The following is a 24,018-nucleotide window of genomic DNA, read 5'->3' as shown; positions in this document are numbered from 1 at the left end:
ACATTTGTGATGTATAAGTGTAACATTAGAAATAATATGGATATTAATGTCAATATTTCAGTGCTTAGTCCCAGATCAGCATTTCAAAGTATACATGAAACATCAACTCCCCAAGCGATTTCACTATGCTAAGAGTGACCGAATTGAACCAGTGCATTTTTATATGGATGAGCAGTGGCAATTTGCTCGGTAAGTTACTCACTTTTCTTAAGTAGCTATAAAAGTTTAGCTTTTTTGTGGGCCTAATACACTGTACCTATTCATGGATGCATTGCTTCCTTTCTAGACCATAAAAAGTATGGTCCCATTTAATTCTTCAAGTAGGAATCATAGAATCACAGGGCCATCAAGAGATCACAAGGGCCATCGAGTCCAACCCCCCTGTTGTGCAGAAATACACAATCAAAGCACTCCTGACAGTTGGCCATCCACCCTCTGCTTTAAAATCTCCAAAAAAGGCTCCCCCTCCTTGAGGCAGTGTATTCCTTACTGTTAGAAAGTTTCTACCTAATGTTTAGGTGAAATCTCTTTTCCTGTACCTTGAATCCATTACTTCTTGTCCTAAGCTGTTTCCGCGCGGCCCAATAGCAGCGCCCTAGGGACAGAAAAAACGCCATCCCTAGGGTGCTATTCGCACAGGAGGCACTGCTGCATTGCAGCAGCGCTGTCCTGGCCACCCCAGGGCAGCGTGAAGGTGCCACTTTAAACCTTGCTCAACAAGCAAGGTTTTTGTAAAGCGGCGGCTTCCCACCGGCACAGTGCGAACTGCACCAGCAGGACACCACCGCTTTTCCCATCGCTTCCACTGACCTTCCTGTCCAGCGTCACTCTGGAGGCCTGCAGAGACCCGCCCATGCTACCCTCTGACCTCTGGAGGAAGGTCAGTGGAGGGGGCTGACCCAGAGGCAGCTCCATGCGGGGCCGCCTCTCTAGCATGGGAGCAAGTCGGGGCCATTCACACGATAGCGTGTGAACGGCCTCCGAGCCTCCACCAGCACAATTCATGCTGGTGGAGCTGCGTTTCCGTGTGTGTGTGAAAACAGCCCTCATCTCTGGAGCAACAGAAAACAAGCTTACTCTTTCTTCAACATGACATCCCTTCAAATATTTCAATATTTTTATTTGTTTGTTTGTTTGTTTGTTTGTTTATTTATTGTTTAGTTTTATATATAATCACTTATCCACTTCAAGAAATTTGGTGGTGTACAAATGTACTAAATCATGGTACAACTAAACACAGTCAAAACTAAACAATTAAATTCCAGCACAAATAAGTTAATAAATTCCCCTTTTTAAAAACAGCGGTTAATACAAATTTAAATCGAAGACGAAGGCGCCCAGCACAACCCATATTTAAAACCCTCCCTAAACGGGAAGACTGCTGGCTCCCTCAATAAAAGATGTAAAAAGAGGTGAGAACAGATGCGAGAACAGATGGGGCTATCATGTCACCACTTAACCTTCTCTTCTCCAGACTAACCCTTCTCACTAAGTCTCTCCCTTAGGACATGGTTTCCAGATCTTTACCATTTTGGTCACCCTCCTCTGGACCTTTCCAGCTTGTCAATATGCTTCTTGAATTGTGGTGCCCAGAACTGACACAGTATTCCAGGAGAGGTCTGACCAATGCAGAATAGAGTGGTACAATTACTTCCTTCAACCTAGATACTGTATTCCTATTGATGCAGCCCAGAATTGCATTGACTTTCTTGGCTGCTTCATTGCTGACTCGTGTTCAGTTTGTGGTCTACCACGACTCCCATATCCCTTTCATGTGTACTGTTGTGAAAGTGTAAGAGATGTGATCAGATTCTCTTCTACAGTAATTGCAAATTCATCCATTCTCTATCCCTCCCTCCCTCCTTGGCTTTGAGGCTGAATTTTACTGGTTGGTGCCTAATTTCAAAAAAGATAAGATACAGCTCCATGCATTTTCCCATACCTATGGTTACTTGCTCACTCCAAATTGCCTTGCATGTGTGTGTGTGCAGAATAAAACTGTTCTACTATCTACTATCTATGTTTTTCACATGATATTAGAAGCTTTCACATGATATTTCACACAATATTAGAAGTTATTGTCAAAGATTAAACTATCTGAAATTGTTGTGGACTGAAGCCTTCTTTTGCATTCAAATAGTTCTTAACGCTACCCTGTTTTCCCGAACATAAGACATCCCCGGAAAATAAGACGTAGTAGAGGTTTTGCTGAAGTGCGAAATATAAGGCATCCCCCAAAAGTAAGACATAGCAAAGTTTTTGTTTGGAAGCATGCCTGACGAACAGAATACAGAAATATAAGACATCCCCTGAAAATAAGACATAGCGAATCTTTGGGAGCAAAAATTAATATAAGACACTGTCTTATATTCGGGGAAACACGGTACATATGATTGGTTTGGAAATATTCCTCTCCTTTGTTAATCTAGACAAGAAACACAGTATATCCGTCTTATAGTATTCTACCAAATAATATGTTTTATGTGTATAATCTTACTTTTATAGAAAACACATACAGCATGCCCTGATAATCAGATAAGAATGGTGTATTTGGGTGGGAGGCTGTTGAGGATGTCTGGGGTTTCTGTGCAGAGGCAGGCAATGGCAAACCACCTCTGACTGTATCTTGCCTTGAAAACACTTTTCTCTAATTTAAGAAGTCTCAAAGCAATTTACAACCACAATCCCTTTCTTTCTACACACCAAGTACCATTTAGGTGGGGCTGAGATAGTTCTGAGAGAACTGTGACTGGGCCAAGGTTACCCTGCAGTCTTCTGTTGAGGAGAGGGGAATCAAACCTGGTTTTCCAGATAAGAGTCCACCATTCTTAACCATTACACTATGCTGGCTCTGGAGCATGGTGTAGTGGTTATGGAAGATGTAAAATTCATCTAGGGCTAGATAGCTCCTTCTGAAAGATCAAATGTATCTTTGAAAGAGGTTATATAGCATCTCTACATCCAATTTTAAGCAAGTACCTTTTATTCATACTGCTGAAAAAGTGTGTGTAAATGGCATCTCACATAAGTTTCATAAGCAAAACACAGGCTTTCAACAAACTTGCAATATAAACTAAACAATATGAAGGCAACTGAGTGGAAAATAAGCAAAACAAAGGCAGTGCAGACAGATGCAATTAATTTGAGAATATTAGGAATGAATGGTAAGAGATCAATGCAAAAGCCCTGTGGAAAAAGTGGTTTTAAAGAAAATGATGTGACACGATCTTCATCTTCAGGCAGGGAATTTTACTAAGCAAGAGGGATCCAGTCAGTGATGGGATTCAAATCATTTAACAACCGGTTGCTTTCTGAGGGTGGGGTGGATCCTCTCCCAAAAAACCACACGAGACTCTTTGCTGGGATAAATACTTGGCCATAGCTATTTATTAACCAAACAAAACAGAAGCGTGAGGCGTAGCATGGGTCTTGATCTGGCCTGTCTGCTTCCTAGCGAAGTTCCCCCGGGCGGATACCCTGTATTGGGCTTTGTTCTGCTGAGGGGCTCTGCCGGGTGGATACTCCTGGCAAGAGGTGTTCCCCGTTTGCCAATTCAGCAGGGCGGTTGCCTCTTGCTGCCGTTGGCACTTCCAGATCAATACCCATGCACCACTGCCGATGGCTATGACAGAAAAAGCATGCAGCACCGTAATAAAAGTCCAGGGAGAGGTGAGTGGGCAAATGGCCGGCCTGCCAGAGCACATGGCCGGCACAAAGAAGGGCTGACTCCTTTAAAGGTTCCGTCAGCCCTCCCCTCTGGTGATGTCAGCCCTGGCCCAACATGCCGCAGGCTTTGCTTCCGCCCTTGGTTGGGCGGAAGCAGTCACCTTGGCAGGCTCCACCTCCCCCACCCCATGAGGCAACTGCAACCGGTGGGTGATTCACAGCTGTCTTTCCGGTGGTGGGATTCAAATAATTTAACAACTAGTTGTTTACAAGCACTATTTTAACAACCAGTTCTGCTGAAGTGGTGCAAACCTGCTGAATCCCACCACTGGATCCAGTACACTATTAATGACTAGCAAAACATTTAGGCAATTGAGGGTGGCAAAGTTGGGGAAACAAATATTGCTGGTAGGAATATTATTTTTTAAAGTCTCAGTCCTCTTCATCAGATATGTATCTGCTCCAGTGGGTGGCCTATGACTCACAAAAGCTCATATTGAAATGAATGGTGTTAGTCTTGAAGGCACCGTGGGCTTCTTAAAAATTATTTTGTGATGAAAGACTAACATGGCTATGTCCTTGTAAGGAGTATTAAAGGAAAAGAAAAAAAAATCTTGAAGAGCTTTAATGCTAAGGGCATGAAGGTTTTTCTAGATATGAAAAGGGATGGGAATCCAATGAAAAGGAATTTCACACTGTCTGAACAGACAGGTTTATTTTTTCTATAATGCATCAAGGTCGATATTGTCAGTTATGTGTTCATGGCTATGTTTTACAGAATGCCATCTGAGTTAAAATATTGCAAAGGTGGATTCCATGGGTCTGACAATACATTTGCAAATATGCAGGTAAGTTTTAAAACATACTCATTCTTATTTGCAAATTGATTAGTTCTCAGCTTCCAGCAAACAATTCAAGAGAAAAGAAAGATATTTCCAAGCTCAGTCTTAAAGTGTTTATAACTGGGTCTGAACAAATTGAAGTCAGCAATTTGTAGAGGCTGGCTTTCTTGGTGGGGTTTGGGGAGGCTGGCTTCCTTGGTGGGGTTTGGGGAGAGAGAAGGTACTGGTGTACCTTCAGTCTGGAATGTGCCTTTATCTCTTTGAGGTTTCCCCATATTTAGGGTTCAGAATGCGCCAGTCTCCTAGAAGAACATTATATTTCCAAGAAAATATAGGCCCTATGTTTTACACTGCTTAAAAGTCCTCTAAGGAATCTGGACAAGCATCCAATACTTGAAGAAAGATGCTGGGCACTGAGGTTTTCCACTTTTAGAACTTCATTTTTTTCACTCAGATTTGATCAGCCTTAGCTAGTGACACTCCAGGTTTCTGTTTATATATCAGACTTCTGTTCATCCTGTTTCTACATTTTTCCCATTCTAGACATCTTTGTCATGAGATTGAACACCTGGCAAGGGTCATAGACCCTTGCAATTCTTTTGGGAGCTCTTTTCCCCCCCCCCCCCCCCGCAATCCTTTTATCAAGATTTTTCTGCTTATTGTACAGCCATTTGTCCTACAAATTAAGAGAGACACAATCTCTCTTTTTCTCTCAAAACTGTGCAACTACAGACTGCTAGTGGGGAGATACATGGCTGAATGTAGGTTAAAAATGTTCAGCATATAAAAACTAGCAAGACAGTTGCCAGGCTTGGGATTGTAGTGTGCATAAGCTTCTTTTGCAGGATTAAAATGCTACATTTGATTTAATTTTTAAAATAATGTGTATAAAACCCACCTGACTGAACTGGATATTATGGCCCTTGCCATCAGAGGTGGGACCAAGGCACTGAGGAACTGAGTTAGCTGAATAGTAAGGCACCACTAACAGGGACGAACACTAACACTAACAATGGTAAGGCACCACTAACACCACTAACAGGGTCAGAATGTTGCCTGTACTAGCCTTGCATCATGAAGCTAGATTAATTCTTAAATAAAGAACTCTTTTTGGACAATTTCTAAATGGTCTAATGATGCTGCAGGGGTGCCTTACTGCTGTGCTAAATGGCTACGAGTGAGTAAGTTAAAACTGAATTCTCGCAATATAGAGATGATGTTAATTGGGATGGCTGAAATCCTGAAGTCCTGTAAGCTGTGACTTGATGGCTAAAAAAAGCAGAAGGCTAAAAAAAATCCATGTACTATCACTAATGTACACTTGGTCATGTTTGCGTTGATACATTGCAGGTATCTGCCCAAATGGGGTCAGGAACTTACTTGCTGTTCAAAAATGATGGGCAGGGTTTGTGGACATTTTGAAGGCCAAAATGGCACAAATTCCATATTAGTTATAGCCACCAGTACTTGTAAAAACTCTAGGTTCCTTGCACTTCCTATTACATTGTCTGACAAGAGTAGAGCCATTGTCTTGTGATTAGGTATACATGAGACCTTGAATTTATTCTATTCATGGGCTAAAATAGTGTTTGAAAGAATGATCTTCACAAAGGAAGTGGTTAATTATTTTTCCTGGAATAATTTGTCCTTTATATTTCTGCTGTTACTGAGAAGCTCTACAGTCAGATGTTGTTTACAGTGGAAAGTTAGTTATTGATGCAAAATGACAGTTTTTAAAAAAAAGATGAACAGCATTTACAAGAGAAGAAAACAAAACTGTTTTCTTGGAGTACAACAGTCTTTTTCTTGTTGTTTGTCTTGATGCAGCTGTAGCCTGAATAAAAGAAAAATAATGAAAATGAAAAGAAATAAGAGAAGACTGTAAGATTTAAACCATGATTGTAATGCTGTTCCTTCTAAAACATGTATAATTTGTTCTGACATAACAAGTACTAGCACCTTAAACTGAAGATTTAATAATGTCTCATGCCAGTCATGTTAGACTAAATCTTGCTTTTACACAGGAATCTGTATGCCATTTGATAAAGGTAAACGGATGAGAGAGGAGATAAACCTCTTCAAAGGATGTGTGGCCACAAGCAGCACCACAGATTTAGTTACAGAAAACCTCTGAAATACAGATATGAATTAAAAGCCCATTTCCATTGTATAAAATGTCTTGAGGTTGCTGATATATACCAGAAACATCTTCTTTTTTTGAAACCAAAGAACAGTTTCATTTTAGGTCAGTTTTGGCTACATACATGCCGTTAAATAGTTGTAAATGCATGTTGTAAATATGTGTTCATTTTTTCCCTCCTGCATCTACTTTATAGCATATGAGAATTAAAACAGAGTTCTCCTTTTTTCTAGGCTCTGTTTATTGGCTTTGGACCTGGATTCAAGTTTCAAACCAAAGTCGATCCCTTTGAAAATATTGAAGTCTACAATTTAATGTGTGGTATGATGAAGTAGCTATTTTTATTCTACTTGACAATTAATCTTTATTGGAAACAAATATCTAATTAAACTAGAGTTTTACTGGTCATTATTTCTTGTATTGGAAAGTTGTAGGATTCCCCTGTGTATATTTGTGTTCATGTAATATAATTTCCAATCCAGTCCGTGTTAGACTGGGACATCCACCCTAATTTTTATACCACTTACCTCATGTAGTTTCCCTTTTCCCTTGGAAGGATGCTGAGGAAGAGATGAGAGGAAGGTTATGGTGGGTTGCTCCTGAAGGATGAGCAAGGGGGTAGAGGCAGGCCAATGTGGAAGTACAATCCTTAGAAGATTCCAGCATGCCTATAGGGAATATTCATGTTTATACTCACATGAAAACTGCAGTGCAGAAGTGCATTTCAGAATAGCTGATGTGTTTGATCCTGCAATTTGCAGATATAAAGATTACTGGATCTCACCCTCCCCCTTTTCTGGAGCCATTTCTGATCCTGGCGAAATCTATTCCCAGCATTGAGGAACTAATGTACTAATAGCTGCATTGATTGGGTAGCGAGAAAAATTGATTGGGTGACTGGGGGAAAAGCAAAAAGGTTAATCTCATTCCCTGCTTTCTCCCTGCTACAGCCACCTGACTGGTGTAGCTGTTAGCATCTAGAAGAGAGGGCCTCATTAGTAAGCAGAACTAGAAATAGAATGGGAGAAGCAATTGGTGCAGTGGGAAAAATATTTTATTTGATTCAGGTCCCTTTTGCACAGGCCAATAAACACGGTTTAAGGACAGTTAAAATGGTTTTTTGGGGGGTGGGTTGACGCGCCTCCGTGTGAAGGCGTGACAGCAACCCACATTGTTTTCGTGGGCTCCAATCGCTGCCTGCACAAATGCATGCGAATGCAAAAACAAGAAAACGGGTTACTTTATCCTGACCGCAATCCTCTGTACATGTGCTGTGCAGAAAGGGCTTCAGTGACCCTCCCAGTGGGATGCTGTTATACCAGGCTACAGGCTCTATAGGAAGGATAGGATAGGGCGCATTGGGGGTGGAGTTGCCCTTTACATCAAAGAGAGCATAGTATCACATAAAATAGACAATGCAAGGGGAGCTGGTTCCACTACAGAATCACTGTGGATATCAATACCAGGTGTGAAGGACAGTTTAATATTAGGAATATATTATCATCCCCCTGACCAAAGTGCACAAGAGGATTCTGAGATGGAAAAAGAAATTAGAGAGGCCAACAAAAACAAAAATGTAGTGGTAATGGGTGATTTTAACTATCCCCATATAAACTGGAAAAAATGTATGTCTGTGGCCATAGTAAGGATGAGAGCATTCCTGGATATGCTAAATGACTGTGGCCAGGGAGCAGATGGTTGTAGAACCAACCAGGGGAGAGGTGATCCTAGATCTAATTCTATGTGGGACCCAGGACCTGGTGCAGGAAGTCAGTGTTGTTGAGCCGATAGGGAACAGCGACCACAATGCTGTCAGATTCAGTATCTCAGCATATGAATAAGTGGTAACTACTTAATGTAGTTACATTCGGGCCTCTTTGTGAAGGGGAAATTTCTCAAAGATGAGGGGGATAGTGCTAGGAAGCTGAAAGGGAAAATCAAGAGAGTCAAACCAACTGTCCAGGATGCTTGGAGGTTATTTAAAAAACACAGTAATAAAAGCTCAGCTTGAAATGTGTTCCACAGGTTAGAAAAGGCAGCACCCAGTCCAAAAGAAAAGCCACCTCATGGTTAAATAAGAGAGGTTGAGGAAATTATCAGAAAAAAAGAAAATGTCTTTTAGAAAAATGGAAGTCCAGTTTGGCTGATTAAGAATATGAGAGGGAACACAAATGGTGGCAAAAGAGAAGCAAGTTAGCTGTAAGGGAGGCAAAAAAAGGATTATGAGGAACGCATGGCTGCAAGCATCAAGACCAGCAACAAACAGTTCTTCTGGCACATCAAAAGCAGGAAGCCAGCAAGGGAAGCGGTAGGCCCGTTAGGATGACAAAAGGAACAAAGGGTGTGCTAAAAGATGGCAGGGAGATTGCAGAGAAGTTGAATGAATTTTTTTCATCTGTCTTCACCCAAGAGGAGGTGAAGAACATTCCTGCACCCGAACCAAGCTTCTTAGGAGGTTTAACTGAGGAACTAGCGAAGCATAGTGGTAGACAAGGAAGAAGTTCTACAGCCATTGATAAACTAAATGCTACCAAATCCCCTGGCCCAGATTGCATTCACTCCAAGAGTTCTTAAAGAGCTCAAGCATGAAATTGTTGATCTTCTCACTTTTAATATGCAAGTTATTCCTGAAATCAGGCTATTCCATCCCTGAAGACTGGAAGATGGCCAATGTCACACCAATCTTTAAGAAAGGACCTAGGGGGGACCCGGGAAATTACAGGCCAGTCAGTTTGACATCTGTTCCTGGTAAATTAGTAGAATCTATCATTAAAGATAAAATTATAAAACATGTAGAAAAGCAAGACCTGCTGAGAAAGAGTCAGCATGGCTTTTGCAGAGGCAAATCCTGTCTTACAAACTTACTAGACTTCTTTGAGGGTGTAAACAGGCATGTGGACAGGGGTGAACCGGTGGACATTGTCTACTTGGATTTCCAAAAGACTTTTGACAATGTTCCTCACCAGAGACTGTTGAGAAAACTCAGCAATGAAGGAATAAGAGGGGAAGTCCTCCTATGGATTAAAAACTGGTTGAGAAACAGGAAACAAAGAGTGGGTGTAAATGGGAAGTTCTCACAATGGAGAGATGTCGGGAGTGGTGTCCCCCAAGGATCCGTTTTGGGACCAGTGCTCTTTAACTTATTCATAAATGACCTGGAAGTAGGGGTGGGTAGCGTGGTGGCCAAGTTTGCAGATGATACCAAATTATGTAGGGTGGTGAGAACCACAAAGGATTGCGAAGAGCTCCAAGCAGACCTTGATAAATTAGGTGAGTGGGCTCAGAAATGGCAAATGCAGTTCAATCGTAGCAAAATGCAAAAGTGATGCACATACAGTGAGCAAAAAAATCCAAACTTCACATACACGCTACAGGGGTCAGTGCTATCAGTCACAGACCAGGAAAGGGATTTAGGCGTCTTAGCTGATAGTTCCATGGGAATGTCAACTCAATGCATGGCAGCTGTGAAAAAAGGCAAACTCTATGCTGGGGATCATTAGGAAAGGAATTTGATAATAAAACTGCAAAGATTGTCATGTTCCCTTTATATAAAGCAGCGGTGCGACCGCGACTTGGAGTACTGTGTCCAGTTCTGGTCGCCGTGATCTCAAAAAAAGGATATTGAGGGGAGATAGAAAAAGTGCAGAGAAGGGCAACAAGGATGATTGAGGGACTGGAGCACCTTCCCTGCGAGTGAGAGGCTGCAGCGCTTTGGGACTTTTTTTAGTTTGGAGAGGATGCGGCTAAGGGGGGATATGATTGAAGTCTATAAAATTATGCATGGGGTAGAAAATGCTGACAGAGAGACCTTTTTCTCTCTTTCTCACAATACTAGAACCAGGGGGCATTCATTGAAAATGCTGGGGGGAAGAATTAGGACTAATAAAAGGAAACACTTCTTCTGCCACAACGTGATCGGGTAGTTTGGAATATGCTGCCACAGGAGGTGGTGATGGCCACTAACCTGGATAGCTTTAAAAGGGGCTTGGACAGATTTATGGAGGAGAAGTCGATTTATGGCTACCAATCTTGATCCTCCTTGATCTGAGATTGCAAATGCCTAACAGACCAGGTGATCGGGAGCAATGTCGCGAGAAGGCCATTGCGTTCACATCCTACATGTGAGCTCCCCAAGGCACCTGGTGGGCCACTGCGAGTAGCAGAGAGCTGGACTAGATGGACTTTGGTCTGATCCAGCTGGCTTGTTCTTATGTTCTTATGTTCTTATTGAGGTCCTGCCCTCTCCAGGCTGCATCCCCAAATCTTTAGGAGTTTCCCAATCTAGATCTGGCAGCCCTAACCCATCCCCTGCTGGTTTGTTTGTTTGTTTATTTGTTTATTTATTTATTTATTTGTTTATTTATTTATTTATTTATTTATTTATTTATTTATTTATTAATTCGGCTTTTATACCGCCCGATCCCCGAAGGTTGCTGATGCAGACCTGGCAACTCTCAGATAACTCTACCAGCTGGTGTTTGAGATAAGGGAAGAGACCCTGAATATGCTGAGGCTGTTAGATCCATGAAACTGTCCAAGCAAAAAATAGGCACACCTGGATTTTGGAGGACAAGAGTAAAGGATTCAAGAGATGAAGAGACAGCAGAGAAGGGCCAGAGGCTCTTTGGCATCACCAGCCTTGCAAAAGAGAGGGGTCAAAGAAGGAACAGTAACCCACTCCTCAAGCAGTCTTTGTATGCAATTTTTTAGTTTTTGCCTAACGAACATGTGGTGAGTGTGAATGAGAATAGCTTAGGATTCATGCATAGTTTCAGTAAAGCTTTATTTTGTTTCTTAGTACCATTCAGTTTGTAAGTATAAAAAATTATATTTTGATCTGGGGATTTCTTTGTGGACTTTTCTATTTATTTGCATTTTTGTTAACATTTTTACAGAATGAGCCTTGAATTTTCATTGCAAGGTTGGCACTGAGTCTAGATTTCCAGCTAGCTTGTTCTTGTATAGATGGCTGGTTTGTTACATTACATACTTGTAAACTTATGTACATTTCCATTGAAGTTAGTAATGAAATATATAAGTCCAAAGGCTGTTGTTATTGCACTCCAGTTGGAGGCTTTATTTTGTCAGCATTCAGTTGTAGCCTTGTGGTACATTTTTGTCCTTTACTGCCATACAGAGCCAAGACAATTAAAAAAAAGAAACAGATCCAAACAGATCCAATAATAGGCATCATATTGATAGAAAAGGGGTCATTAACTGCAGATGTCAACAAGGTTGTACTAGCAGTCAGCTCTGCAGGAGTCAGGTATGGGTTTGGAGATAAAGAAATTCATGGAGCTGTATATAAGGACCTCTGGGTTGCTGATATAAAATTTCAAAAGTCATATAATACAAAATTTTCATGTAAGTATTGCTCCTCCCTCATCCTCTGAATAGAAGATCAACACCCTCATGAAGGATACACCTTCATACATACTATGTGTACTTACCACTCTAAAGCCCTTTCCACACGGGCCAATAAACTCGGGCTAACCACGGGTATAAATCCTGTGTTGTGGGGGAACTTTGCACAGATCCCACTCCTAATGCGAGCCCGTTCCACATTCACCCCCTCCAGGGTTTTCAAGAATCGTACCATCTGTGATTCTTTAGTTGTAATGTGGATGCTGCTGCCCCGGAAAGCAATTATTTCCTGGTTTTTAAAGGTCCTCTGTGCAGCTAAGCAGCATGGGAGGTGGGTTCTTTTTTTAAAAAAAGACACATCTCCTTGTGAAGGCATGACAGCAGCATGCATTGCTTCCGCAGGCTCCATTCACTGCCTGCCTGGAGGCATATGAATGGGACAGCAGGAGAGCGGATTGCTCTCCTGGTGCTGTGTGGAAGAAGACACCTAACTGCTGATCTGATAGGGATGCCAACTTCAGCAGGGGTCTAAAGTTTTCCTGGAGTTACTACTAAGCTAAGTGATCAGTTCCACTGGCAGATATAGTGGTTTTAGAGGCTGAACTCTCTCCCCACCCCAAACTCCACCCCCTCCCTCAAACACTGCCCCAAATCTTCAAGAATTTCCCAAATCAGAGTTGGCAATATGCAGAAGCTATTTACACGGGGTGCTCATGTTCTGCTTGCTGGATCAACTAACTCAGTCTGACCCATTAAATACATAATTTAGTTTTTGTCTTGGTGATATTTTACTTTCTCAGGAGTATGCCCTAAACATGCTGAGCATATCAAAAGCTGTGCACCGCAGTCTGAGGGTGGGGGTGGGGTCAAAAGTATGTTCTATTTAAATGTGGGACTTAATCTGTTGCAAGGGTGCTTTGGATTTTGGCCTTATTGTAGCCCTGGAAAAGGTTGTTTTAAGAAATCCCTGGTATTTCCTGGTTAAGTCAGGCTGAAAGTCCTGCTAAAATGTGGCATTTTGGTGACTTCCATGTATGGGCATATGTGGGAAATGCAGAGGTTAGGGGAAAAGAAATGGAAAAATGAAGTAAAAAATACATTAACTGAACTCTTTCTGTTCTCAGGTTCCCCTTATTTTTTGGACACAGCCTTCTGTTGCTTTTTTAGCCCAGCTGGACCAATTTCTCGGTAACTGTTTCCATATGTAAAGAACATAAAACATAGCAGAGTCTATGTGAGTGAAAGCCACACCTCGGCCCTTTTCTAATGAAGGTGGGGAGTCATAGACTGAAAGCACAACAAAACCTAGAGGCATGCCTGTTGGGTGGAATATTTTTTTGTTTTCACTGAGCTGATACCTTTTATTATAATAATAACTAGTGTGCCTTCTTACTATGCTGCGTGTTTGGTGAAGAGCTTAACTGTAATCAGAAGGAATGCAAATTACGGAACCAAACTGTGCTAGTTCTACAAGTCTTTCAAAAGTCAGTTTTCTTAAGGGAATCCTGTTGCTTTGCAATTGAAAGCACTGGATTCCAAACCAAAATAAATAAATAAATCCTTGTGTAGTTAGAAATCATTTGTGACTACCTATGCAATCCTAAGCAGAGTTACATCCTTTTCAACCCATGGATTTAGAAGGGTGTAACTCTCTGTAGGGTGGCTTTGTAATTCCTGAAGACTTTCTTAACTGGTTGTTATTATTACTAAATATGGCTGCGCTGGATCTGATTACAAAAATCCCAAGTTCTGTTGGTCACATTTGCTTTATTACAGAACTGTGGAACTTGCAGAGGATGGGATCTCTTCCCCTTTCTGGCTTCCTGAAGTTGCCTCCTTGCCCTTTCTTCCCCCTCCTATTTGTTTGGAGTCTCCCTCCCACTCTCTGTTTTCACTCCTGGTTCTCATTTCATCTCTTATAGCCCTGCATCCTTTTCTTCTTTGCCAGCCTGCATCCTCTTCTCCTATCCAATCCTTGCATATCTTCCTGTTGGGGCATCTCTTGGCTCAGGGAAGGAAATGGCAGTGACAGAGGGCTAAGGCCATGAAAATGGCACCAACACAGGCAGGGAACAGCATGCAAAGGCACTTTTGCAGAGTAATCCCTCAGAGGACTGCAAATCTAGCAATTTCTAATTACTTCCACTTGACTTCTTGCCTCATTAGCCCCATCTTGCCCTACCGTGGCTACCTAAGGATGCCATCACTCATCTACTGACCTTTCTTTGTGATCTTTCGCTGAATTTGTTATCAGTTTCAGAGGATATCTGACAAAGGAAGCTTTGACTCTAGAAACATCATACCCCCAAAATCTTTTTGGTCTCTAAAGTGTTACTAGGCTTGAATCTATCTCTGAATTTGTTATACAGTTTTCTCATATAGTTGTGGAATTGTGAATATACAAGGTTGGCTCCTGATAGCTTTTTCTAAGTTCAAGAAGGAGGAGAACCCTCAACTGAGCCTTTAGGGAGGGCGGTATATAAATGTAACAAATAAATAAATAAATAAATATCAACAATAATAGGGCAATATCAACAATAATAGAACCCTTATGAGGAAAAAGCCATATAGCAGCACTGAAGAAGGAAATCCAAGTGAGATTGTCCCTTCTCCTCCTAGCGTCAGTGGAAAAGCAGATCAGATCACCAGGCCTATCAAGGCAGAAGAATACAATAATTTATGTAGAAGTCCTGGTTGAGTCACAACCTTTCAGAAATGTTGAATTCTTTTTTGGCAAAATATGGGTGTTGAGGGAAACTGAGGTTAAAGCAGTTAATATTTTCATCATAGTTCTGGGAGATACTGAAGACCATGGTGGCAACAGAGGCTAAGTGTGGAGTGCTGGCTGTTTTCATGCTAAGGGCTTTGAGTACTGAACTATGCTCTTGATTTCACTGGGGCTTAAATTGCTGTTTTCTGTGCTGAAAAACTTCACAGTGCTCCCATGCTGTCATTTTTAAGAATGCATGTTTAAAGCTGAAGTCTATGTAGTAGTTAAATTGCTAGATGAAGCCAAGTAATCCAAATCTTTGTGCACTGAAAATAAAGACATTCAGATGAATAGAATGGGGTATTCATTTGCCTACAAGGCAGAGGTCCCCTCCTGCTGAAATGAATGGGGAAGCCCTGATAGGCAAGAAAGCTCAGTGTGTGTTTCTGTGGTAGAACATCTCTTTTGCATGCAGGTCTCAAGTTCAATCCATAGCACCTCCAGATAAAAGGATCAGGTCGGAGGGATGTGTGAAAGGCTCATGCCTAAGACTCTTGAGGGCCCTGCTAATGAAAATAGCAAATACTGATCTGGATGACCGATGGTCTAATTCAGCATAAATCAGCGTCATGTGTTTGTGTGTATGCCATTGCAAAAGTGCCTCAGGAGATATTGGTGGGAATCAGCAGAATCCATATAAATCCTGAATTTTGACTGAATTCAAATGCAAAGCCTCCACATGCAACAATATGGTACAGTTTAATTAGTGCAGTTTACGACCAAATGAAAGGGTAACATGATTTTCAGATAGTTGGTGGCCAGCTTCAAAAAAGTCTAGACATATTTAAATTTTCAGTCTTACTACTTGGCCAACATGCTAGACTTGCTCAGAACTTCTGACTGTGCTTTGGTGAATATACCACATTAACTCCCCACTGCATGGAGTTTTCCAGAACACATGTAAATAAACTTCCCAAGGTATTAATTGCAAGACTCAACAAAAGCAAGAGAATGCAAATCAATTTATATAAAAAATAAAAATACTTTATTTTTTTTCTAGAAAGGTGCAAACATGTAACTTTTGGTCACATTTCTCAACGTGTAATAAACTGTCCCCAAAACAGCCACGGTCAAAGAAAGAAAAAAGGTTCCCAGGTGGAAAGATTAGTAGTTGATCAATGAACTGCTATTCTTAACTTGGAGCCATTAAAGCCCTTCTTACCCCCAAATTAGATGAAATGCTTCCAAAGGATGTGAGGGTACTTTTTCAGTAATTCATCAATTCAGTTCACTATTCCCCCCACCCATTAACTGAACATATTATCTATTTCAATGGTTGAATGTATGGGATCAGACAAGCCATTAAAAATGAAAGGTAGAGGCTAACACTGATGTATCAAAGCATTTCAAAAGGCAATAAAACTTTAAATTAACTTAGATAACTGTACAAAATATATTTATATATATACACATACAATATTTACAATATTAGAAAAAAATCTGGCTTGTAACAGGGAAGTTCACTGTACAAGCTGTCCAGTCTAACACACACAAGACCAATTCAATTTGAAAGAAAGCACTTGAATCAGAACTTCAAAAAGCAGTTAGTTCTGACTAACAGGACATCATTACTTAGCACCTTGCTGGGTGAGGTGTTCCAGTCCACCAATTACCAGCACAGAAGCAAAGTGTTGGTAAAGTTGCTAAGGGTCTTTTTAAATTGCACTACATCTGAGAGTGCACATCTCCTTCAGCAATCCCTAAATATCATCCCCATAAATAGTACACTCTATTCTGAGGCACAGTTTTTTTTTCTGTGGTTCCTTACTGTCCATCTTATTTTTTTTCCTTCAAACCAAAGTTTGGGGTCAGTAGACACTTTCGTCTTAAGTCACATGAAACAGTTTGATTTTAAAAAAATACTTAAATAACTTGTGCTATTGAATCAGGTTTTACAAAATGAGATGCAATTTTCAGTTCAAGTTGACAGTCAAGTTTAAGAGTCCCTTATTTGGCTTTATGCCATGTCTCCATACATCTTCCTGTAATACACAGACTCAAAGATATCATTGTCCCCAGGGCAGTTGTAGTGGCATGCACAAGTCTTGATGAACATCATCCTCTTCTTCATAACCTCACCATCGGGACACTTGAACTCCACGGGGAGAGTGGCGGTTCTGTGGGGGGTGCAGCAACGCCCATCAGTACAGACACCACAGAACTTGGCTCGGTATGTCTTCACACTGGTACAGCCAGACAGCTCAAACTTGATAGGCTTCGAAATTTTGGGAGTACGAATACACTTTTTGCCTTTCTGTTGAGCAAAGCAGATAGGATTCATATATTTACATGTCCGGTTTGTAAGGTTTCCATTCATATTCAATACATATACTCAAAACAGAATATTTTTACTATTATTTAATCTTAAAAACATTGGGTACAATTCAGCCAGGAGACCATATTTCCATTGAAATCACTGAGTTGCATAACTTTGGCAACATCAATGGGATTTGCATCCATGTGAATCTGTTTAAAGTTATATAGGCACTCTTGAAAGCATCAACATATTAACTTAAGGACAAATCACAAGAGCTTTTAACAGCAAAAATATGCCTTTGAATTGTTTTAGAGTTGCTATGTACATTTGCATATTGGCCTATATTTGCAATCAAATACATGCTGTAGAGTGAAAGCAGCCACACAACTACACAGAGGCGTTTGCTGAAGAAAAATGAACCAGTATTTACCTTGATGCTCTCTTCCAGGTCTGCTTCACATGGTCTCACCATGCACAGCCTGCTTTGCTTCTCCAACCTGCAGTAGGCATTGTCATTGGTGACTCTGGTGGAGATGCCCATTCCGCATGTCTTTGAGCAGGCACTCCATTCAGTGGTCTGGACCAAACAATTGGCACGCATCAATGACGGGTCAGGTCCATAAGTGTCTTCTAGTCTATATGCTGAAGAGCACAGGGAAAAAGAAAGATAACAGATTGCTATTGTGTTATAGGAAGAGATGGAGGATGTGGTCCTGGAACCCAGAACCATAGAAGGCTGATGCTCACAGGAGCACCAACAGTCAACGCTACTATGAAAACTCCCAACTCACCAGCAAGAGCAGGTCCAACTGCAGTCTGCTCCTTGTCCTTGGGTTCATCACACACCCATTCTTCACAGCATTTGCCTGGAAGCTTTACTCTTCGAGGGTAAGGGCAGTCAGGACTAGGCAGGCGGACACCCATGCTGCAGAGAGGAACGCAGCCCACTGCCCCATCGAGGCACGTGCACTGGTACTTGCAGCTGCTCTGGAAGGACTCCCCGCTCCTGTACACCATGCCTCCAAACACGCATGGGGCACCGTCTCTTGCTGCAAAGAGAAAAGAGCATCTGTGAGATCTTTGGGGGGAAAACTCAAGGAACCCCCCTGAACGGAAGAAAGAGCTAAACTAACTGAAGTTGGGATGTGAAAGGGCTGTCCCGTGGCCTTGCGATTGCTACCATTGTCTTGTACTCCCCTAACAGCTGGCTGTGAGGCAGGCAACCCTTAGCAAGGCAGAAGGTCTTCCAGACCAGGATCTCCTATGCCCAAAGCGCCCTACAGTTTACTGAAGGGTTCATCTCTTAGCTACACTTACAGAGGCTTCTGAATACTCAAGGAGCTGGGGTTAAAATGGTACTCACCGGTGCAGACGCCGATCTTGCGGTTGACGGGGGACCCGAAGTCGCAGAAGAGCCCTTTGTGGTGATCGCAGGGGTCCCGCTCGGTGCACAGCTCGCCCAGCTGTTTGGCGCACACCCGGCAGCAGCCGCAGCCGTCCTGCACCAGGCTTGTCCCGGGCGAGCACTCGGGAGGCGCCGGCGGACACTGGCATTGCCCACTGCAGTCTTGGCCGGCCACCTGCTGGGGACAGAGAGAGACACAGGCGGCGGCCATGAGCGGATGAAGCGGAGAAGAAAGACCCTACGAAAGGTGCCACCCGCCCAGAGCTGCCCGGGACGCCAGCAGAGGCACTTACCCGGCCGACGAGGGCGACGAGGAGCGCCAAGGCCAAGCTGCCGAGTCCCATCTTTGCCAGCATGCTCGGGGGCTGTAAAAAGCGGCGTGCGATCTGGCTGAAGCCGCTCGTCCTGTCCTGGCGAGTGCGGGGAAGGTTGGTTAGCTGGCGTGGGAGCTGCTGTGCTACGGGACGGCTCGGCTGGGCGGTTGTCTGAAAAGTGCCTCCGTTTTCTCTCTTTCCGTCCGTCAGCAAGCCGAACGATTGTTGTCTGAGGCTCCAGCAGGCAGCCCGGGCTGCTTTTATACCCTCCAGGCGCCCGGGACTCGCCAATCGGCTGAATGGAGTCCTACACAAACAGCGACATTCCTGACATTCTTCTCCACCTTCCTGCCTCATCAACTCACACCGGATTGATCCTGACCCCTTGACACTCCGCATTCCTCCCGTCTGAAAAAGCTGGCGCACTTCAACGCACAAAAAAGGCGCTGTCTTTCCACTAGCGAGAAAGGGAGTTTTCTCCATCGTCCAGCCCGGATTCTTCCCACCACCACAGACCTGATTTATAGGACTTAAAAATACGTCTCCTTTTCCAAACTCACCCTTACCCCCACCTTCATAGCACTAAACCTGAATTCCACAAAAATTTGAACTCAGTGGGTGTCCATTTTATCTCCAAAATACATAAATCCAATTTACTACAAAAGGAAGAAAGTAGATTATTTCTTTCTTGAAAAGTATTGTGATTAAAAAAAAAACACGTTCAAGATCATGTTGGAACGATCACTGGTTATTTTGGAGAGGGGAATGGGGGGGGGGCTTTAAACCCATATTTTTCAAAATAAACTGCTTGTAAGATCTCTTCTGCTTGCACTTTGATGGAGAATTTGAAATGAAAGGATGGGCTCCTAAAAACCTACTCCATCCTTCAGCACACCTCACTTGGATACAACATCTTCCGATTACAAATGCAAATGGATAAGAATGTCCATCTTTCACAGCCGGATGATACATGGCACCAAGAAACTCTGAAACACTATTTATTTAGATATTTATACCCTGCTTTTCTCATTCTGCCCTGTGCTGTTCTATTTTCACAATGACCTTGTAAGGTAGGAGTGACAGGCCCAACTTCACCCTGTGAGTGGAGATTTAAATCTTGGCCTTCCACATTGTAGTCCAGCACTCTAACCTCAATAAGTTAGAATCCCACTGTGCTCCTGGGACAAAAATGTTGCCTGCCTGGGCTGCCACTTTCTTTTCAATGGCAAGGTGAGCTGCCAGTGCATAGAAGGATGCAACACAGTCTGTTTCCTCTCCACTGACATTAATGGGGAACCCCCATTCTCAGAATTTGTGGCTGGATCTTGGCAATATTATTTAATTTCAGCAATGATACTTCACCTTTGCCCTTAGGAAGGGCTGCAGTCTCAGTGAAGTGCAGCTGAACTGTGCTTTTATGTAAGGAGCCATTTGCAGTGACTGAAATGTGCCTACTTGTCTTTAAATTGTGGCCATTGTGTGACATTCATAGTGCACAGGATTTGGTGCTGAATCCTAATAGGAATGAATGAAGAGTTATAGTGAACCATGCCAGGTATCTGGACATGGATGAGCTCTTGATTTTCTCAGGGACACAGTCCCTACTCTTAATCCTCCCTGAGAAATAGGTAAGAATGTACTGTTTGATTCATCTCATGCCATTTATGTTGTGATGGGCAGAATTTGGATGGGGGAAGGGGAGAGGTTGCCAGGGTGGTTGCTAGGAACAAGCCTGGGAATCCCCCTTCCCAGTTTCTTATCTGTACAAGAAGACAACAAGGCTCTACAAATATAGAAGCAGACTGTTTTCAGACAATTTCTCATGATGAGTCAGTTTCCGACTAGTTGTGTGTGTGTGTAACGTCAATATCTGGGGACCTTTCTTCACTCCAAAGTAATATGTTATACAGTGTCTGGTCTGCAATGGGCTGCTGTGGATTGCTGAATCATGCAGGGATATTTTTCCTAATAGGTACTTTCTATGAATAGAGCAAGTGAGTCGGTTTGCCCTGAAATATTTGGCACAGGAAAGTGAGGCTGAAACATGGAAGATGTGGCTCTGTTTTTCCCACTGCGTACGATCAAGTAGTTTGTAAGCAACACATTCCGCCCTTGCACTTCTGTGCTCCTTGACCCCGCCCCTTGCCATGACTATAAAAAAAACTATTAAAAAAGAAAGGCCACCACTATTTTTACCCAAATATTTTAGTAGAGTATGGCACAGTGAATAGTGATCTGCTTGCTGTGGGAAGTTGGTTGAATTTTTCTCTCCCACCCAGCTATGAAATGTATGGGGCAATCATAATTTCTCAGCTTATCCTACTCTACAGTGTTGCTGGGGGAAAAAAAGAATGGTCAGCACCACAGTCAGAAGAATAGGTTGGCTGCTGAGTCTTGTTCCTAAAAGATCTCACTGGTTTAGCCATACAGGCTATGCACCAAGTGATGCTGTCCTCCACAGTGTCTTAAGTCAATGGAAGAATCTTTGCCTTTGTGAACATATTGAAGAGTCACACATAGCCTCTGACTGCAATAGATTCCAATACAACCCTCTGACAAAGCAGGGGACTTTGTGGCATTTTCTTAGCTCATAGGCCATGTTTGCCTCTGTCTGCCACTGAATGTGCCTTCGCTTCCCTTTCCCTTTGACAACCATAGACCTGTTCTAGGCCACATTGCATCTCAACACCAGGCTCTGAATTTAATGGGAGAAAGGTGTGTTACTTGTACATCAAACACAATTATTTGATCTATCACACTGAAAGCTAAAATGCTGGGATACAAATTGGTTGGTACATTTTTCAAAGTTCCATTAATCTCATTGATAATTCGAAATAACTGTAAGTAGTCCCATGCTATTGGTGCAGATCTAAGCATGACACTTAACTCTTTTATGTAAGCATCTTCATTTTTGTAAGCAGGATGTCTGTGGCTTACAGTATGTATGTATGTATGTATGTATGTATGTATGTATGTATGTATGTATGTATGTATGTATGTATGTATTAATTACCTTTTAATCTTACAATTCATCCAAGGAGCTCAAGAAGGCATATCTCTTTTCTTTCATTTTATCCTCCCAACTGCTCTTTGTGGAAAGGCAGTGATTAGCCCAAGATCATCCACCAAGTTTCATAACAAATAGGAGATTTCAATCTTGGTTTTCCAGAACCTAGTCCAATGCTCTAACTGCTATGCCATACTGGCTTTCTATTGGATCCAGAAGGGTTCTAAAACAGCACAATGGCGAAACGTCAGGAGAGAATGCTGCTAGAACATGGCCATATAGCCCGGAAACCACCCAGCACCCCAGCACAATGACTGTTTTTATTTATTAGAACTGGACTTCTCAGTCTAACATTACTTGTATATGGAAGAATATTAAGAACAGTTTACATACACATTATCTTCAGGAGAATGAAATGGGTGATCTTCAGGTTCCTGATGATCCTGCCCCCCCCCCCCCAGTTAATAGAGAAGAGATATTTAAAAGTTATTCCTATGGAAACTGAGCTGTTCATTATTACATGTCATGAGCTATAAAGGTTAGTGATTTGTATTTCCAGTTCTTTCCTGCTCTCCTCCTTCCATCCCACAGCATAATACCTCTTTCCAATACCACATTGGGTTTGAATACATTTTTTAATTGGAAAAAATCCTTTTATTTGTACAAATCCCTCTAAAGGACATTATGGTAAGTACTACACATTTCCAAGTTTATGAGGTATCTCCAAACCTATATTTATTTGAATGCCTGCAAGCAAATGGCAAAATTTACTCAGGGCTGTGTAAATAATAGACACACCAAAATATGTACAACCTGCTTACAAAAGTGGAAATATAGCCAGGTTCAAAGAATACTTAAATGCCCTAATATGGTAAATGACTACTGACAGAGATATCCTACTTTGCATATTGTAGAATCATAAATGACAGTATGGGAAATTTATTTTGGGAGAGGGTTCATAAAAGAATGTTCCAGCAGAGCTCTTCCAGGGGTTTGGCATTAAAGGTGGTAGATGATTTTAATTGATTTAGTTGTCCATCTTTTAAATTATTCACACTGATTTGTTAATTGGTTAAACAGAAATACATTTTCATATGACTTAAACAGCATTTTTCAAAGTGCTTAAGAAGAATTTAGAAATGAAAAGCTACTCCTGTGCAGATATTAATATTTTCCTCTTCCACCCAAGAGAAATTTAGCTAGATGCATGTCCATGGTACCTAGCATCCTGTATTTGGCAGGGCTGTTCTTGATACCCAGAGGAACTATGGGGGGTTGGAATGAGATAAAAGTGGGATGAGAGAGAACTTTTACTGATCTCACTGGAACCAAGATAGTGGTGGAAAGTACCATCAAGTTACAGCCAGCTTATAGGCCTTTTATGCACAGGGCTTCTCTACGTGGCAAGCCTACCTTCTTGTGGGAAGAGATTTTCAATTTTGCAAAATATTTGCTATATTATCTGGGCATGATTTTTCACTTGCACAATGGTCCCAACGCTGCTGCACTTTTGATGGGCAAAAAGCATGACTCATCCTGATTTGGGCAAACTGCAGTTTTTTTCCTCCAGTTATCCAAAAATCCAAACCTGCAAGAGTGCACCATGCCTGCCTTGGGTTCATTTTACTTGTCCCTCCCCACTTTTTCTGTCCCATATTCCTCCCTTCCATCTACCCATTCTCTGCCCGTTCTGCTGCCAGTTACTCACACACATGTGCCAGCAACCAACATGATCCTGCTAAGCTTCTGAGATCTGACAAAATTGGACTAGCTTGGGTTATCCGGGTCAAGCCAATGTGGAACTGAATAAAATCCTCCACACTTGTCTTTCATAAATTCATCAAAGTCTGCCTTGAATTCACTGAGGTTCTTATCCTTATAAGAAGATCTAAAGAACTTCATCAATATAAGCCATAAAGTCCCAAAATAATCACTTATAAGCACCTTAGGTAGAGTCCTTCCCAAAGCATTTTCTGCAGGTTCACAACAGTCCTAAGATGCTTATAAATATCATTGGGAGCTACTCTACTATGTGTAGCATATATTAGCTGTTTGCTTATGTATTATCTTGCTCTGAATACATTGTTATTTACCTATCTAGTTCACTTTTGTTATTGTTATCATATACCTAATACTGGTACTTAGTTTTCAGACTTCTAACATTTTATCCTCATGACTACACTGTGAGGTAGATTAGATTGAGAATGTATCACTATCCCAAGCTTCCATGGCAGAGTGGGATTCATTACTGGG

General features: G+C 42.0%; 2 protein-coding genes across 3 annotated transcripts in view; one reads left to right on the top strand and one right to left on the bottom strand.

Annotated features, from left to right (window-relative positions):
* ENPP1 (ectonucleotide pyrophosphatase/phosphodiesterase 1) overlaps nt 1-6,983 on the top strand; it is a 50,848-nt gene extending 43,865 nt beyond the window's left edge. Inside the window, exons 15-17 of the mRNA XM_048505477.1 lie at nt 62-189; nt 4,445-4,514; nt 6,882-6,983. Of these exons, the coding sequence (XP_048361434.1) occupies nt 62-189; nt 4,445-4,514; nt 6,882-6,983 (300 nt within the window). The remainder of the gene's footprint in view (nt 1-61; nt 190-4,444; nt 4,515-6,881) is intronic.
* Nucleotides 6,984-15,744: 8,761 nt separating this feature from the next.
* CCN2 (cellular communication network factor 2) lies at nt 15,745-19,269 on the bottom strand. Of its 2 annotated transcripts, none has more exons than XM_048490588.1 (5): nt 18,738-19,269; nt 18,403-18,622; nt 17,831-18,088; nt 17,470-17,681; nt 15,745-17,036 (listed from the first exon to the last, which is right to left on the bottom strand). In XM_048490588.1, the coding sequence occupies exons 1-5, from the start codon at nt 19,239-19,241 to the stop codon at nt 16,740-16,742; spliced, it is 1,491 nt and encodes a 496-aa protein (XP_048346545.1). In that variant the 5' UTR covers nt 19,242-19,269; the 3' UTR covers nt 15,745-16,739. The 2 variants fall into 2 exon arrangements, with proteins under 2 accessions (XP_048346545.1, XP_048346552.1); XM_048490595.1 differs by having other exon boundaries at nt 18,403-18,619.
* Nucleotides 19,270-24,018: the final 4,749 nt, after the last annotated feature.

Source organism: Sphaerodactylus townsendi, linkage group LG01 (assembly GCF_021028975.2).
Source record: "Sphaerodactylus townsendi isolate TG3544 linkage group LG01, MPM_Stown_v2.3, whole genome shotgun sequence".
NCBI lineage: Eukaryota > Metazoa > Chordata > Lepidosauria > Squamata > Sphaerodactylidae > Sphaerodactylus > Sphaerodactylus townsendi.
Note: the sequence above shows the minus strand (reverse complement) of the source record. Positions and strands in the feature narration are given on the sequence as shown.